The sequence below is a fragment of the Rhinolophus sinicus genome, chromosome 7 (genome assembly GCF_057876585.1).
Source record: "Rhinolophus sinicus isolate RSI-liver-muscle chromosome 7, RSI-T2T, whole genome shotgun sequence".
NCBI classification, from domain to species: domain Eukaryota; kingdom Metazoa; phylum Chordata; class Mammalia; order Chiroptera; family Rhinolophidae; genus Rhinolophus; species Rhinolophus sinicus.
The window spans coordinates 34,624,151-34,641,702 of NC_142507.1; the positions used below are offsets into that span (position 1 = coordinate 34,624,151).

The following is a 17,552-nucleotide window of genomic DNA, read 5'->3' on the forward strand; positions in this document are numbered from 1 at the left end:
TCAGAAAGATTAGATTTAATTTCAATTAATTTCCTTTGAATCTAGATGTTACTCTTTCTATCAAGTGGAGAGTGTGTAATCATGCGAAGGCCTAGCAGGTTTCCATTTAATGTCTTCTATTTGCTTATAAACAACATTGTTGCACTGGAATCAAGATGCTTTTCAAAAATTAAAACCGCTTCCATTAAAGTAAACACCCATTAAAGTAATTTAAAATATTGTAATAATTGACACAGTAATATAATTTCATTGGATAGATACTAACAGCATATTTTTTCTTATATATTAGTCTAAGAACATAGGGTTTCTATTTTTTTAAATACCCACTTCCATATTGTTCTAAAAATTGTAAGTGAAACAGTCATTAAATTTAAGAAACAAGAAATTGCATAGCGGAAAGAAAAACATGTCTGTTTTAACTAACTATGTGAAACAGTTCCAATGCCATTTAAAATAACTTTGAATGGTATCAACGATTCTTCCTTTGTATATCATAGTCTGTCTTTAAAGAGCATGATAATGGAAGAAAAGATAAGAAATCGTAGAACAAATATTTTCCACTCACCCAATAAAACTTTAGAACATGGAATGCACAATTTGTATCACAAAAGACCCCCATCAATATAGTTGAAGCACTGAAGTCTTTCTGTGTGTGATGACCAACAGAGAATGTTGGTAAGGCATCTGTGCTCATATGGAAATTGTTATGCTGCTTCAATTACTTCTTATTCTCTAGTTTTAATAAAATAATACATCTCCTGATCACAATAAAGTTTTCCATTGAGCTTGAACTAGCTCCATCAAAGCAGCTTTGATTATTGTTGAACATTGGTTTGGTTATCTAAGTTTCATGAGTGTCCATCACGTGACCATGACTCTTCACGCAAATACCCACTATGCTCACTATTTCTGTTGTATTTCAGGATTTTCTATTAATTTTAGTGACAAATCCATAAAAAAGAAATGGAACAAAAACATCCCACCTATAGCATCTCAATGAAGGCACAGGTCATAACTGTACATGAAGGAACTGAGGGCTTCCTATAATGTCTGATGTCCTGAATCAAAGTCCTTAACAGAGTGAATTGTATGGCAATATCATTAAATTAAGTTACAGTAACCCATAGTCATTCAGTGAAAAAAGGGTAATATAGTACTTATATTCTCTACCTACATACAACAGAGGAGAGTGGACATTTTGTGATGAAACCTATCGTTAAGGTAGGCTGGGTTTTGGGTGCAGTAGAAATCCCTAACTAGTTTGAATTAATAGAAAGTGACTAGGACTAAAATCAGATGAAGGGGATATGGGATTCACTGGGAAGCCTAGGTCTCGGACTAAACCAACAAAACTAAAAGTAAAAAAAAAACAACCAAAAAACTGTTAATTTATTAAAGTCTTCTCTTAACAATGTTTTAAAGAGCAATTATTCAAGTTATTTATTTACAGTCCTCTTCATGAATAACTAATTGGCAACCAGAAGCAAATGTCTTTTCTTCAGAGTAGACCTCCAAAAGATTTTAAGACCTCAAGAGTTTGAGAATACAATTTTAAAAAGAGGCATTTATAAATTTCAGCATCTGAAATTTACTAATAATTTTCATCTGTCCTTCTTATAGCTCTAACTTGCATATTCTAATTAATGAGAGCCTACCAAATAAGATGAAAATCAGAGACACAAGGTGGTCTACAATATTTTGTGATTTTTATATTTCAGTAAAATTCTCAGTTAACAAAAATGTAAGCAAACGATGCTATAACCTAAATATTTTCCTTCAATAAAAATTTTCATGATTCGCCATCTTCAATTTTTTTATATTACCTTTTCAATGAACCTCTTTATTTTTTTTCACAGCACTTACCATCTTACATACCAGATTATATACTTAAGTTTCATACTAATTATATATCTTGCTCATCACTGGAATGTAAGCCTCATGAGGTAACGCACTTTTGTCTGCTCTATACATAGAATTCCAAATTCCTAGAACAGTGCTAGCCATGCTATAGGTTCTCAATCAATAGTTATCACATTAATAAATGAATGAATGGTTCTCTGTGATGCATACTGGTTACTTAGGAAGGCATGTTCTATCACACTTATCAAACTTAGGGAAAATATTTTAGCTTCCCATTTCTGAAATATCAGTACTTTTTCTAAAGTCACATAGAACATCACAATTATTGAATTCATTTAAAACTGAATTTGAAATTACTTTCAATATAAATCCTTATTCCAGTAGTAAACTCACCTATCTCCATAGTCCATGTATGTGTATCAAGAAAATCAGAAGCAAAATATTTATTTATATCACTATTTCTGTACCCTTCTCTCTGTACTCCAGTGTATCAGCTCCATCACCCTGATACTTAAATACATTTAATTTGCCTTATCACATCTTATAAAAATGCATTTTGTCATATGTCTTCACTTCTGCATAGAAACAGTTAGAAAGGGAGATTTGATAGGAATCCACCTGAAGATACGTAAGTGGATGAGCTCTTCAAGAGAAATACAGAAACAGAGAAGGGGATTCAGTTGGGCAATAAGAGCCCGTGAGCAAGTGGAATCAGAGAAAAGGGAGGGTGGTGACAGACAGATTCAGGGCCTTGAGTGTATGAAAAAGATCTGAACTAATGGATAGAGGGAATTTGATGGGATTTCTTTTTTTAAAAAATGGTGAATAAAAGCGGATGCTGACTAATATCCAAGGTCCAGCTGACATTAGACCCTGTGAATTTGGAGTAAATCCAATTGGCAGAGTTACTTGAATTTCTCTAATAACATTTAGCAGACCAGAAGTATAGAAAATGAAAGGTTAGATTAACCCAGGACTAGGAAATGGAATAGGAAGAAATTCAGTTGCAAAGGAACAGAGATGGAAATATTATACGTTCTCTACCCCATTCAAATGCCAAGCCAAAATTCTAAATTCAAAGGTTTTCCTACTCATAACTGTCCTAAGCATATCTTAATACTGATTTTAGTTCATACTTTAGCTAAAATTGGTTTAAAAATATTTTCTGGCTCAATGAAAATCTGACTCAAGCTAATGGTAGAAATGATACATAATCTGTGATTTCTGTACCAGTAAAAGCCTACGTGTGGAACTTTCCTTTTTTAACACAATAATTTAGTAGCCAATATTTTACATAGCTGGAAAGTCTCCGAGCATTGCTAGTCAGAGCTGAAGGAGCAGTTCTTTGGCAATCATTTTTTATACCATGTTAACCGTTTCATCCCCTGTTCACAATCCAGTAAAAAAAAATGCAACTCAAGCACATTCATTTCATAACTTAATTCAACAAATATTTAGTGTGTTTCTGCTACACACTAAGCAGTCAATACATTGGGTGACCAGTGTTTTATAAGAGGGCCTGGCATGAAAAGATAAAGTGAGCCAAACAGGTTTTTTTGCAAAAAAAATGGGAAGTTTTCAAACATGATTTTTTTTTTTTCATCCCCTCCTTCTTTGACTTCTCCTCTGGCAATGGAATGACATGGATTGTAGAGATTTTGTTATAGTCCCTTGAGAGGAGTTCACAGTTTCTTGAGGCTCTGTTTATTGTTATTATTTTTTTCAATTTCTCTGTCATTCAGATTGGTTAATTTCTATTGTTCTACCTCCTAGTTCACTGATTCTTTCTCATCTTCTCTCCATTCTGCTGTTGAGCTCATTAACTGAGTTTTGCATTTTGGTTACTATAATTTTTAGTCTTGAAATTTTCATTTAGTTCTTCCTTATATCCTTTATTTCTTGAGACTGTTCTATCCTTTTTTACTTAAATATAGTTGGTATACAATACTATGTTAGTTATATTAGTTCCAGGTGTATATATAGTGATTTGGCATTTTTATATTTTACAATGTGATCACCCCACTAATTCTAGCAATTTTTTTATTTGTTTTAAACATGTCTGTAATCAATTGTTAAAGTAATTTTATAATGACTGTCTTAAATTTTTTTGTCAAATAATTTTAACATCTCTTTAATCATGGTGTTGGGATCTATTAATTGTCTTTTACCATTCAGCTTGAGATCTTTCTGGGTCTTGGTATGTGAGTAATTTTCAATTGAAACGTTAACATTGTGGGTATTATGCTAAGAGGCTCTGATCTTATTTAAACCTTCTGTTTCAATTGGTTTTCTTTGACACCATCTTGACAAGTGAAAGGGAGGATGCTGCCGAGTTACTGCCCAGGTTCCCTCCCTGGCTTTCTTTAACACTTAGGGACACGGCTCCTTGTTACTGCTGGGAGAGTATGGGGGTTCTGGCTTCTTACCAGCCCTCCACTGATACCTCCCTGGCTGGGAGGGGCAGAAGTGCCTTGTTACCGCTCCCACTTGGCTTCACTGACACCATGGGTGGCATGTGGAAGGAGAGTAGGCTTGTCACTCCTGGGTGGTGACGGAAGTCCTGACTCTTCACTACATCTCTTCTGGCAAAACCCCAGAGGGGAGGCAAAGAGATACTTCATTACTGTCAGGCGGGGCTGAGAGTCCAGGCTTCCCATATGGAAGTGTAAGACCCCACTTGTCCTTTGTTTGTATAGATGGATTCAGGGTCACAGTTTTTACCTGTGGTGTTTTGCTAGAGAAGGGGGCAGTTATTGTCTACATGTTCTCTGTCTTGTTAATCTGCCTCTTTCCTGGTTTTTTGGCCAGAGGGAGCAGGATTCCTTGTCTGTACCAGTTGTTGTTTCTGGGTTGCTGTCTTCTTTGGCTCCAACTCTTGGAGAGATGAAGAAAAGAAAACCCAGGGAACTCGCTGCTGTGTTGTTCCTTGGGTCCTGAGGTTCCTAGGCAGACTGCCTCATTGCCACCTTTCCGAGTCTCTTTATGTTAGTTTTATATATAAAGGATTTGAGTTTTACTTAGTGGGACGCATGGGAAAAAGTACATCTACTCCATCTTCTTGGAAGCAGAAGTCCACCTCCATTAGCATTTCGATACATGTTATTTCCATGTTAGATTGTATGTCATAAGAGGATATTAACTCTGATTATCAAATTGGCAACACAAAACATTTGCACTCCAATTTCTTGCCAGGAATTATAAGTGATGCTACATGCTCTGCTTCCCAATACCATCGGTGCTAAGTAATAAGAAGCCATATTAATGAAGGATTTCCTGAGTAGTCAAGGCACAGTCATCATATGAAAAATTTTATCCCAGTATCAGGTCAGACCATTCAAATAAGCATACCTGTCCCCTCAAAAAAATGCTTATGCTATGTGTCAACCATTCTACTGGGCCAATGCTGAGCAACATTATAAAAAGTAAGTGTATAAGTAATAAAAAACTACTTTTTTGTAGGGGTGCTATTAAGAGTACAATGCACTACATCTCAAATTATCACTTTATGAAGACAATGGAGAATTTTCCTCAGCTTTGTACCAGAAAAAACTGAACAACCAATTTATATTTATATTTTGAAATTTATGAAGCCATGATTTCCTTGTTTTAACTGCCAGTAAGTTCAAAGTCAAACTTTGTAATCCTTCCGAAAGTTAATTTGGGGAATGTGATCAATAACGTTGTAAAGATTTTGTAGGGTATCCGATGGACACTTGTCTCATTAGGGAGACCACCTCAGGGATGATGTAGATGCCTCATCACTGCACTGTACACCTGAAGCTGAAGCTGAACAATAATGAATGTCAACTACAAGTTTATATGTATATATGTATGTATATATGTGTGTGTGTGTGTGTGTGTGTGTGTGTATATATATATATATATATATATATATATATATATATATATATGTACGTATATACTTACAAGAAGTGGAATACAGCATTAGGAATAGAGACAGTGGAAATGTAATGGCTCTGTGCGATGTCAGAGAGATAGTGGATGGGGGGGGGGTGACACAGTGTAAGGGATATAAATGATAAATGTCTAACTATTACATTGTTTTGTGCACCGGAAACTAATAAAAAGAAAGAATGAAAAAGAAAATTGTGATCCCTCCTGTACTTTTTGGCATAGATTTTGTGTACTGGCCTTACTCTTGACTTTATTTTTCAATTAAGATTTTATTTACATTTACTCAAATTTCCTCATATATCAGTTTCTTTTTTTCTAGTAGTACAGTGAATTTTAGTACCCGATTTCATTTGTGTTTAAAAAAGAGTGGTAAATGAATACATTTAAAATGAATACATTTAAAATGAATACATTTAAAAAATATAGAGGGTTTGTAAGCTCTCGATCAGGATAGGGAATAAATCTTAGGTTTCTTCTTGACTCAAAATAGAAACTTAATGAGTATTGCCATTTTGCCACATTCTTTCTCAAGAGACCCTACAAGAATATACTTGTTGTCACATAATTTACACTGTATCTGTTAGATGGAGCTTCTTGAACGGACAGACAAACACAAGTACTACCTGGAGGACCGAAGCTCCACTGTGGAGAAACTGAAGACCACTTTCAGCTGAATCAATTCCACCAGTGGCCAAAATGGGAAATCCAGGCAAAGCACGAGCAATGGAGGTCACAGCTCTCAAAGCAATAGGTCTGATTGCTGTGCCTACAGAAAAGCAGAATGATCAATGGTTAGCATATTGACAATTTGAACACATTGCCTTCTAAACACTATTGTGTGATAAAAGTGCTGTATTAGACAAATTTACTTATCTTTATTTAAGGTATATACATATATAATAAAAATGCTGTTGTTTCAAAGTATGTTCCTTTTTAAATGGATGTATATTTATTTTAAGTGCTCTGGTGCTATTATTGCATGCAGATGTGTTATGCAAGTGAGTATAGCAACCCTAGAACTCTCCCATTGAGTATATGTATATTACAGTTTGATAGACAGTTATGTGTAAAAGACTGTATGAAACATTCAAGCATCTGCTTCAAAAAGGGCAAGGAACACAACATTTTGAGAAAGAAACACAATCACATACAGTGCATAAATAGATATACAGCTCTGTTATGTTGCCACTAAGTATAAAGCAGCTGTGTGACTACAGATACTATGAAATCAAGCAAGGTGTCGATAAGATTTCAAATTCCATATTGCTTTTTATATATATTTTATTTTATTGGGGAGACAATTGTTAGTAAAATTACATAGATTTCAGGTGTACAATTCTGTATTACATCATCTATAAATCCCATTGTGTGTTCATCACCGAGTCAGTTCTCCTTCCATCACCATATATTTGATCCCCTTTACCCTCATCTCCCACCTCCCACCCCTCTTACCCTCTGGTATCCACTAAACTATTGTCGGTGTCTATGAGTTTTTGTTTCTCATTTGTTTGTCTTGTTCTTTTGTTGTTTTTGGTTTATATACCACATATCAGTGAAATGACATGGTTCTCTGCTTTTTCTGTCTGACTTATTTCGCTTAGCATTATACTCTCAAGATCCATCCATGTTGTCACAAATGTTCCTATATCATCTTTTCTTACCACCGAATAGTATTCCATTGTGTATATATACCACAACTTCTTTATCCATTCATCTATCGAAGGACATTTTGGTTGTTTCCATGTCTTGGCCACTGTAAACAAAGCTGCAATGAACATTGGAGCACACGTGTCTTTATGTATAAATGTTTTCAGATTTTTTGGGTAGATACCCAGGAGAGGGATTGCTGGGTCATATGGTAATTCTATTCGTAATTTTTTGAGGAACTTCCACACTGCCTTCCATAACGGCTGCACCAATCTGCATTCCCACCAACAGTGTATGAGGGTTCCTTTTTCTCCACAGCCTCTCCAACACTTGTTACTATTTGTCTTGTTGATGATAGCCATTCTAACTGTGGTGAGGTGATATCTCATTGTGGTTTTTATTTGCATTTCTCTGATGATTAGTGATGTTGAGCATTTTTTTCATATGTCTATTTGCCATTTGTATGTCCTCTTTAGAGAAACATCTCTTCAGGTCGTCTGCCCATTTATCAATTGTGTTGTTTGTTTTTTTGTTCTTGAGTTGCATAAGTTCCTTGCATATTTTGGATATTAGCCCCTTATCTGAGGCACTGTTTGCAAAAATCTTCTCCCATTCAGTTGGTTGCCTCTTTATTTTATCTATGGTTTCTTTTGCTGTGCAGAAGCTTTTAAGTTTCATAAAGTCCCATTCATTTATTTTAGCTTTTACTTCCCTTGTCTTTGGAGTCAAATTCATAAAATGCTCTTTGAACCCAAGGTCCATAAGTTTAGTACCTATGTTTTCTTCTATGCAGTTTATTGTATCAGGTCTTATGCTTAAGTCTTTGATCCATTTTGAATTAATTTTGGTACATGGTGACAGACACAGGTCCAGTTTCATTCTTTTGCACGTGGCTATCCAATTCTCCCAGCACCATTTATTGAAGACGCTGTCTTTTCTCAATTGCATGTTTTTTGCTTCTTTGTCAAAAATTATCTGTCCATATTTATGTGGTTTTATTTCTGGGTTCTCAATTCTATTCCATTGGTCTATGTGTCTGTTTTTCTGCCATTACCATGCTGTTTTGATTATTGTAGCCCTGTAGTACAAGATAAAGTCAGGGAGTGTGATATCTCCAGTATTGTTCTTTTTCTTAGGAGTGCTTTGGCTATTCGGGGTCTTTTGTGGTTCCAAACAAATCTGATGATTTTTTGTTCTATTTCATTAAAAAATGTCATTGGGATTTTAATGGGGATTACATTAAATCTGTATATTGCTTTAGGTAATATGGCTGTTTTAACTATGTTGATTCTTCCAATCCATGAGCATGGAATGTCTTTCCATTTCTTTGTGTGTACTCAATTTCTTTTAAAAATGTCTTATAGTTTTCAGCATATAGGTCTTTCACATCCTTGGTTAAGTTTATTCCTAGGTATTTTATTCTTTTTGCTGCAATTGCAAAAGGAATTGTTTTTTGTATTTCTTTTTCTGAGATTTCATTGTTAGTATAAAGGAATGCAATGGACTTTTGTTACGTTGATTTTGTAGCCAACAAATTTACTGTATTTGTTGATTGTTTCTAATAGCTTTTTGGTGGAGTCTTTAGGGTTTTCTATATCTAGCATCATGTCATCTGCAAAGAGTGACAATTTAACTTCTTCATTCCCAATTTGGATGCCTTTTATTTCTTTCTCTTGCCTGATTGCTCTGGCAAGGACTTCCAACACTATGCTGAAAAGCAGAGGTGATAGGGGACAGCCCTGTCGTCTTCCTGAACGTAGAGCAAAGGGCTTCAGTTTTTCACCATTAATTATGAGATTAGCTGAGGATTTGTCATATATGGTTTTTATTTTCTTAACGTATTTTCCTTCTATACCTCGTTTTTTAAGTGTTTTAATCATAAATGGATGTTGTATCTTGTCAAATGCTTTTTCTGCATCAATTGATATAATCAAGATTTTTGTCCTTTATTTTGTTTATGTGATGTATCACATTGATGGATTTGCGGATTTGAACCATCCTTGTGCCCTGGGATGAACCCCACTTGGTCGTGATGAATAATCTTTTCAATGCATTGTTGTATTTGATTTGCTAGAATTTTGTTCAGGATTTTTGCATCTGTATTTATCAGAGATATTAGTCTGTAGTTTTCTTTTTATGTTTTATCCTTACCAGGTTTTGTTATCAGGGTAATGTTGGCCTCAAAATATGAGTTAGGGAGTACTGTCTCTTCTTCAAGTCTTTGGAAGAGTTTGAGCAGGATTTGTATTAGATCCTCTTTGAAGGTTTGGTAGAATTCACTAGTGAAGCCATCTGGTCCAGGACTTTTGCTTTTGGGAAGGTTTTGGATGACTGATTCAATTTTGTTACTGGTGACCGGTCTGTTTAGATTTTCCAGTTCTTCATGGTTCAGCCAGGAAGGCTATATGTTCCTAAGAACTTGTCCATTTCTTCTAGGTTATTGAATTTGGTGGCATATAGTCCTTCATAGTATTCTTGGATGATCCTTTGTATTTCTGTGGTGTCCGTGATAACTTCCCCATTTTCATTTCTGATTTTGTTAAATAGTGTCTTCTCTCTTTTTATCTTAGTGACTCTAGACAAGGGTTTATGAATTTTGCTAATCTTTTCAAAGCACCAGCTCTTTGTCACATTAATTTTTTCTATTGTCTTTTTGTTCTCTATTTCATTTAGTTCTGCTCTGATTTTTGTTATTTCCTTTCTTCTGCTGACCTTGGGTTTCATGTGTTCTTCTTTTTCTAGTTCTTTAAGGTGTACCATGAGGTTATTTATTTGGGATTTTTCTTGTTTCTTGAGATAGGCCTGTAATGATATAAATTTCCCTCTTAAAACTGCCTTCGCTGCATCCCAAAAATTTTGGTAGGATGTATTTTCATTGTCATTTGTTTCTATGTATCTTTTGATTTCTCCTCTAACTTCTTCTTTGACCCAGTCGTTCTTTAAAAGTATGTTGTTTAATCTCCATGTATTTGTGGTTTTTCCTGCTTTGTTTTTGCAGTTGATATCCAATTTCAAAGCCTTGTGATCAGAGAATATGCTTGGTATGATTTCAATCTTCTTAAATTTGCCTAGGCTGATTTTATGTCTCAATATACAGTCTAACCTTGAGAATGTTCCATGTACACTAGAAAAGAATGTATAGTCTGATGTTTTAGGATGAAGTGCTCTATAAATGTCAATTATATCCATTTCATCTAATGTGTCATTTAGGGCTATTTCGTTATTTATTTTCTGTTTGGATGATCTATCCATAGCTGTCAATGATGTATTTAAGTCCCCTAGTATAATTGTGTTTTGGTCAATTTCTCCCTTTAGTTCTGTTAGTAGTTGCTTGGTATATTTCGGTGTTCCCTGATTGGGGGCATAAATATTGATGACTGTTATGTCTTCTTGTTGTATAGTCCCCTTTACCATTATGAAATATCCATCTTTGTCTCTTGTTATCTTTTTCACCTTGAAGTTTGTTTCATCTGATATCATTATAACTACTCCTGATTTTCTCTGGGTACCATTTGCTTGGAATGCCAATTTCCACCCTTTCACTTTGAGTCTATGCTTGTCCTTGTAGCTGAGATGTGTCTCTTAGATACAGCATATGGTTGGGTTTAGTTTTTTGATCCAATCTACTACTCTGTGCCTTTTTATTGGTGAGTATATTTAGGGGGACTATTGATATGTGAGGATTTCCTGTCATTCTATCTTTAGTTTTCTGGTAAGGCTGTGTCTCCATTGTTACTTTGCCTTTTTGTTGTTGTCTATTATTTCTGTTTGGTGGTATTCTATAATGTTTCCCTGTGTTTCTTCTTTTATTACAGTATATATTTCAGTTCTGGATTTTTTTTGAGTGGTTACCCTTAAGTTTATGTAAAAGAAAGTTTGATATTTAGAGTATTCCATTTTCTTCAGCATGCTTGATTTCTTCATTCCAATATTCCGGTTCAGGCCTTTACTCTCGTCCTTTTTGTGTTTTGGTTGCCACAATTTGTCCCTGTTGATGGTGGTCATATAGCCTCCTTTAGTATTTCTTGTAGTGCAGGTCGTGTATTATAAAATTCCCTCAGCTTCTGTATGTCTTGGAAGGTCTTTATTCCTCCTTCATATCTAAAGGATATCTTTGCTGGATATATTATTCTTGGCTCATAATTTCTCTCTTTCAATAGTTTGAATATTTGGTTCCACTCCCTCCTGGCTCATAGAGTTTCTCCTGAAAAATCTGACGATAATCTAATGGGCTTTCCTTTGTAGGTTACTGTCTTCTTTTCCCTGGCTGCCTTGAGGATTCTTTCTTTGTCGTTGATTTTAGACAGCTTCAATACAATGTGCCTTGGAGAAGGCCCGTTGGGATTGAGGTAATTAGGTGTTCTATTTGCTTCTTGGATTCCAGGGTCCAGTTCTGTCCACAAGTTTGGGAAGTTCTCATCGACAATTTGTTTGAATATATTCTCTGTTCCCTTCTCTCTTTCTTCTCCTTCTGGTATGCCCATTATTCTTATATTGCTCTTTCTGATGGAGTCAGAAAGTTCTTGTAGAGTTCTTTCATTTCTTTTAAGTCTCAAGTCTCTTTCTTCTTCCATCAGTGTCATTTCCAGGTGTCTATCTTCGATGTCACTGATTCTTTCCTCCATCTGGTCAACTCTACTACCTAAGCTGGTTATTTCATTCTTAATTTCTTCTATTGAGTTCTTAATCTCCAGAAATTCTATTTGGTTCTTTTTTAAAATTTCAATCTCTTTCGTAAAATGCTCATGTTGTTCTTTGATTATCTTTCTGAGTTCATTAAACTGCCTTTCTGTGTTTTCTTGCATCTCGTTGAGTTTTTTCAGAACTGCAATCTTGAATTCTCTGTAATGCAAGTCACATATTTCCATATCTTTAACTTCATTTTCTGGAGACTTTTCACCTCTTTCTGAGCTGTCTTGTTGCCTTGGTTATTCATGGCAATTACTTATTTGTTATTTCTCTTCCTAGACATCTACAGGAGTGGGTTCTGCAACAGGTTGATAGGAAGAGGTCTTTCTTTTGTTTTCCAGTATGTGTTGGTAGAATGTTTTATTTTCTTTCTGACTGCAGCCTTTTTTTTTCCTCTCACACGGTAGTGCTGTGTTTTCTCTGCACTATTCCAGCTTCCCACACAATGGGGGTATTCCCTGGGAGATGGGCTTCTCCTCTGTTAATAGTTCACCTGGGTCACAGGGCGCAGTGTCTTTTTGGGTATGCAGAGAGCTTTTGAAGTTCCAAAGCTCTTCCTGTACCAATTTCAGAGCCTGTGTGCTTAAGTAGTTCTGTTTACTCCTGCAGGGATCCGCCCAGATAGGTGGGCCAAGGACAGGGTGAGTTTTGAGAGGTGGCGCAGAGCAATGGCAGTGACCACCACGACAGCCAGTCCTGTTTCCACAGCTCCTTCCCCTTTGCCGTAACTAGTTGGGTTGCGAATCTGTGTCTGCGGTCCACAGTTCTTAGAACAGCAAATACTCTATTCTTTTGATCTGACACTGCAACTGTTCCGTTTCTAGCACCAGGCAGGTGGGGGTGGGGCGAGCTCTGGGAGGGTAAGGAGGGGGGCTAGTCTCAGTGCCTAAGGCTTCCATCCTCTGCTTGGCAATGAGGGCTTTAACCACCATTTTCAGTCTACTTTTTACACATATTTTCCTTAATTTGATGAAACATAGTGAGACCAATCTAATTTTTTCATACATTAGAAAGTTTTAACCAAGTTGAAGAGAATTTACTAGAATTCAGTAATTAGAGAGTATGTGTTTAATGTTTTACACTTTATTCAGCCAGACATTACCAACATACTATTCCCTATCATAATGAAAATGTTATGGATGGACAGAACACTTTGACGTTACTTTTTATGATTATACAGTACTAAAAGCTCTTTTTGACTCTAAAGGATTAACGTACCTTGGAGTAAATTAATGCTTTCATAACACAGAAATGTAATTTGATATTTCTAGTGTGGCCTCTTAAGTCAATGATCCTTTAAAAGCATTTTCTGAACTAAAAATAGTGGTGTTTGTTCAAGAATTTGACATTGCATCAAACTAGGGCTTCACAACAAACAAACAAGCAAACAACAACAAAAAACAAGCAACTGGTAAAATCAGCCTCATGTGGTGAGTATTTTATCATCACTTCCACTGCCACAAGCACCTTCACCAGCATTATCAGTATGTATTTACTGGAGTGCTCACTCTGGGGAGAAGCATAAGGAACTTTCCTTAAAATCAGTGGTTTTCTCTTTATCCATTTCAGATAAAATTGAATTTTAGTGTAGCAGATGCTTTTGCACTCAACACTAAAAAATGTTTGTGGAAATGCCTATTTGTTGCTCCCACATATAAAAAGCTTCCTCTAGATATTAGTGTTTCTTAATCAAGGCTGTTCAATGCTGACACTTTGGAACAGCATAAATGACAGTTAAATGCAGGGCATTAAGTTTGGGAAAATTAGAAACTGAACGTCAAGATTCTATTTCTATTACAAAATATTTATTATTAACCTCTTCTTAGTCTTTATGTTTTAACCATAAAAAAGGCTAACAACAGTGGACAGGAGAATGCATAGCAAGAATACACACACACACACACACACACACAAATTTACATACACATATCTTTAGGTATACTAAAAAGAAATCTAAGAATAAACGTTAAAGGAAAGCATTTTTAAGATAATCTGTAACTCTGTAACTCAAATAAACCATTTAGACATATAGCTATCTCTGCACAATATACCTGACATGTTCAATATATACTAAACTGGTGTCCTTTTTACATGCTTGTTACTTTGAAGTACAGTAATAAAGAAATATTGGGATTTTTTTTTTCTTATTTAGTGAGCCCTAGAGAGTAAAAGAAATTTGAGCTAAGACGATAAATAATTTATTGCTAACTGCACTATTAGAAGATTATTAACACTAAGGGGTAAAATTTAAAGTGGTACAGAGGGATCTGGCCACATATTCGAATTGATATTAATGAACATCAAGTGACAAAATCCCAGAACACAGCTTTGAAAATGTAACCAGTTACATTTAAAGGGCAACATTATTACACAGGTGTTTAATACATCGGCAAATCTTCAATGGCCTTTGAAGATATTCAATTAGATCAATAAGACATTTTTAATTTCATGTTTTTCTTCCTTTTTTGAAACTTTTCTAATCTACCTAATGAACATGAAAACCTTTCAAACTAATAAAGGTATTTTTTTAAAAAAAAATAAGAGTAATTATGTTGTCTGAGGAAATATGATCCCAAAATGAAGAAGCTGGTCTTGCTGTTGCTGGGTAATAGTAAATTCCTGTTTTAATTAAAATTTAAATAAATTTAAATAAAATTCCATTTGATTGGTTTCCTTTATAACTCAATTAATTTAATATGAAATGTAATCTATCTGTTTTAAGAATTTTTAAGGGGACTAGGTTTTAAAAATTACTTTCATCCACCATGAAAGTTTCTGGAAGGAAAGCAAATAATTATAAAAGGATTTTTCTAAATTGTCATATAGAAATTACTTTTTAGTTTCAAATCAAAAGAAATTAAGACATAACAGGTTCAAGATCAAAATAAAACTTTTGATATAAAGAAGATTCATATATCAATACCATATAAAGTTGCACATATGTTAAATGCATAAAAATTTCGAGAATCACAGTTATTGAGAAGAGGATTTTTTAAATCTGTCACTGCTACAGTAACTAAGGATTTTAGACCAAAGACTATGGAAGAAGAAGCCAGTTTGAGAGGCTAAAGGAATAGAAGCTGCTCTCCATCATTCAGAAAATGACAAGGTTTAAATAAAAAAATTGAAATACTATCAGCTTCAATGAATTAATAGGCAACATGCAATTTAAATTAAGCCCTCATCTGCATAAGGGTAGCCAAATGAACCTGATAGAAGCTTAGTTATATCAAGCCATTGTGTTTCAACTGTGTGGAATGAGTCCTCAAATTTTGAAACAAGCTGTAGTTTTGAACGAATGAACAAACAAACAAAAAGTGAACTAGAACTCTGAGTACCAACAGGGCAGCAAACAGTTATTCTGATTTGTACAAAAATGGCCTTTGTGTAAATGCTTTGTGGAAGGTTGGCTTCAGACCACAGCACAGCACCACCAAATTAGCCCCACAAGTGGCACACCCAAAGGGTGGTTTCAGCGGGCAACAGAGGCCCCTGGGGTGAATCCTGCTCCATGAGGTAAGCTCCCCACACAACAGCTCATAAACTGTGGACGTGGTCAAACTCCAGAGTCTGGTCAGCCTGAGCATCAATCCCACCCACTGATGTGCCAATAGCAACCTTGGCTCAACTATAACAGGAGGTCACATACAACTGATACAGGGACACTCCTGGAGCACCACACACAGGTGACCAGGTACACTGTGCCACTGGACCCCACATGGCAACTACTACATAAGACCACCCAGCTAAGACTGGCAGATAAAACAACAGATAGTAATAAACACAGAGAGGCAGCCTAAAGAAATATGTCCCAAGTGAAAGACCAGGAGAAAATTCCAGAAAAAGAGCTAAATAAAATGGATGTATGCAACTTACCAGATACAGAGTTCAAAACAATGGTTATAAGGAGGCTCAAGGAATGTAGTGAGAATTTCAACAAGAGATAGCAAGCATAAAAATGATATAAAAACCATAAAAAAAGAATGAGCCGGAAGTGAAGAATACAATAACTGAAAAGAAGAATGTACTAGAAGTAATCATGAGCAGACTAGACGAAGCAGAGAGTCAAATTAGCAATTTGGAAGACAAGATAGAAAAAAAACACCCAATCAGAATAGCAAAAAGAAAAAAAAGAAAGAAAAAAAATGAGGATAGTTTAAGAGAACTGCAGGACAACATCAAGCATAACATTTACCTCATAGGGGTACCAGAAGAAGAAGAGAGAGAGCAAGAGATTGAGATGCTATTTGAAGAATTAATGACTGAAAACTTTTCTAACCTGGTGAAGGAAATAGACATACAACTCCAGAAAACGTGGAGTCCCAAACAACATTAACCAAACCCAGTGAGGCCATCACTAAGACACATCATGATAAAATGCCAAACATTAAAGATGAAGAAAGAATACTAAAAGCAGCAAAAGACAGGCAACTAGTTACTCATAAGGAAGCTCCTATTAGATTGTCACTTGATTTCTCAACAGAAACTTTGCCAGAAGGGAGTAGCATGAAATATTAAAAAGGATGAAAAGAAAGGACCTACAACCAAAACTACTCTATCTAGCAAGGCTATTATTTAAAACTGAAAGAGAGATAGAGATTCACAGACAAGAAAAAGCTACAGCTAATCACCCCCAAACCATAAGGGACTTCTTTAAAAAAAAGAAAAAAAGAAAGGGGGGGCAGGTAGAATAAAAATATGAGTAATGAAATGGCAAAAACTATGTATCTATCAATACTCATTTTAAATGTAAATAGATTAAACACCCCAATTAAAGGCATAGCGTAGCTGAATGGATAAGAAAACAAGAGCCATACATATGCTGTCTACAACAGACTCACTACAGATTGAAAGAGCTAAAACACACAGACTGAAAGTAAAAGGATGAAAAAGGATATTCCATGTGAATAGAAACAAACAAACAAAAAGCTGAGGTTTCACTACTTATATGGGACAAAATATACTTCAAAGGGTATAATAAAGACAAAAGGGACATTACATAATGATAAAAGGGATCAATCCAACAAGAGGATGTAACCCTTGTAAACAATTTTGCATCCAACATAGAAGCACCTAAACATATAAAGCAAATGTTACCCAACATAAAGGGAAAGATTGATAGCAATACAGTCATAGCAGGGGAATTTAACATCCCATTACATCAATGGATAATATATTTTCCAGACAGACAGTCAGTAAGGAAACAACAGCCTTAAATAACACAGTAGATACGATGGATTTAATTGATATTTTTAGAGCATTTTATCCCAAAGCAGCAGAATATACATTCTTTTCAAGTGCAGATGGAACATTTTCCATGATTGACCACATGTTAGGCCGCAAAACAAGTCTTGATAAATTTAATAAAATTGAAATCATATCAAGCATCTTCTCTGACTACAATGGTATGAAACTAGAAATCAATTACAAGAAAAAAACTG

General features: G+C 35.2%; 1 protein-coding gene across 1 annotated transcript in view; it reads right to left on the minus strand.

Moving 5' to 3' along the window:
• Positions 1–17,552, minus strand: part of DPYD (dihydropyrimidine dehydrogenase) — a 797,040-nt gene that overhangs the window by 142,083 nt on the left and 637,405 nt on the right. The window contains exon 19 of the mRNA XM_019747023.3: positions 6,399–6,541. Coding sequence (XP_019602582.3) covers positions 6,399–6,541 — 143 coding nt within the window. The remainder of the gene's footprint in view (positions 1–6,398; positions 6,542–17,552) is intronic.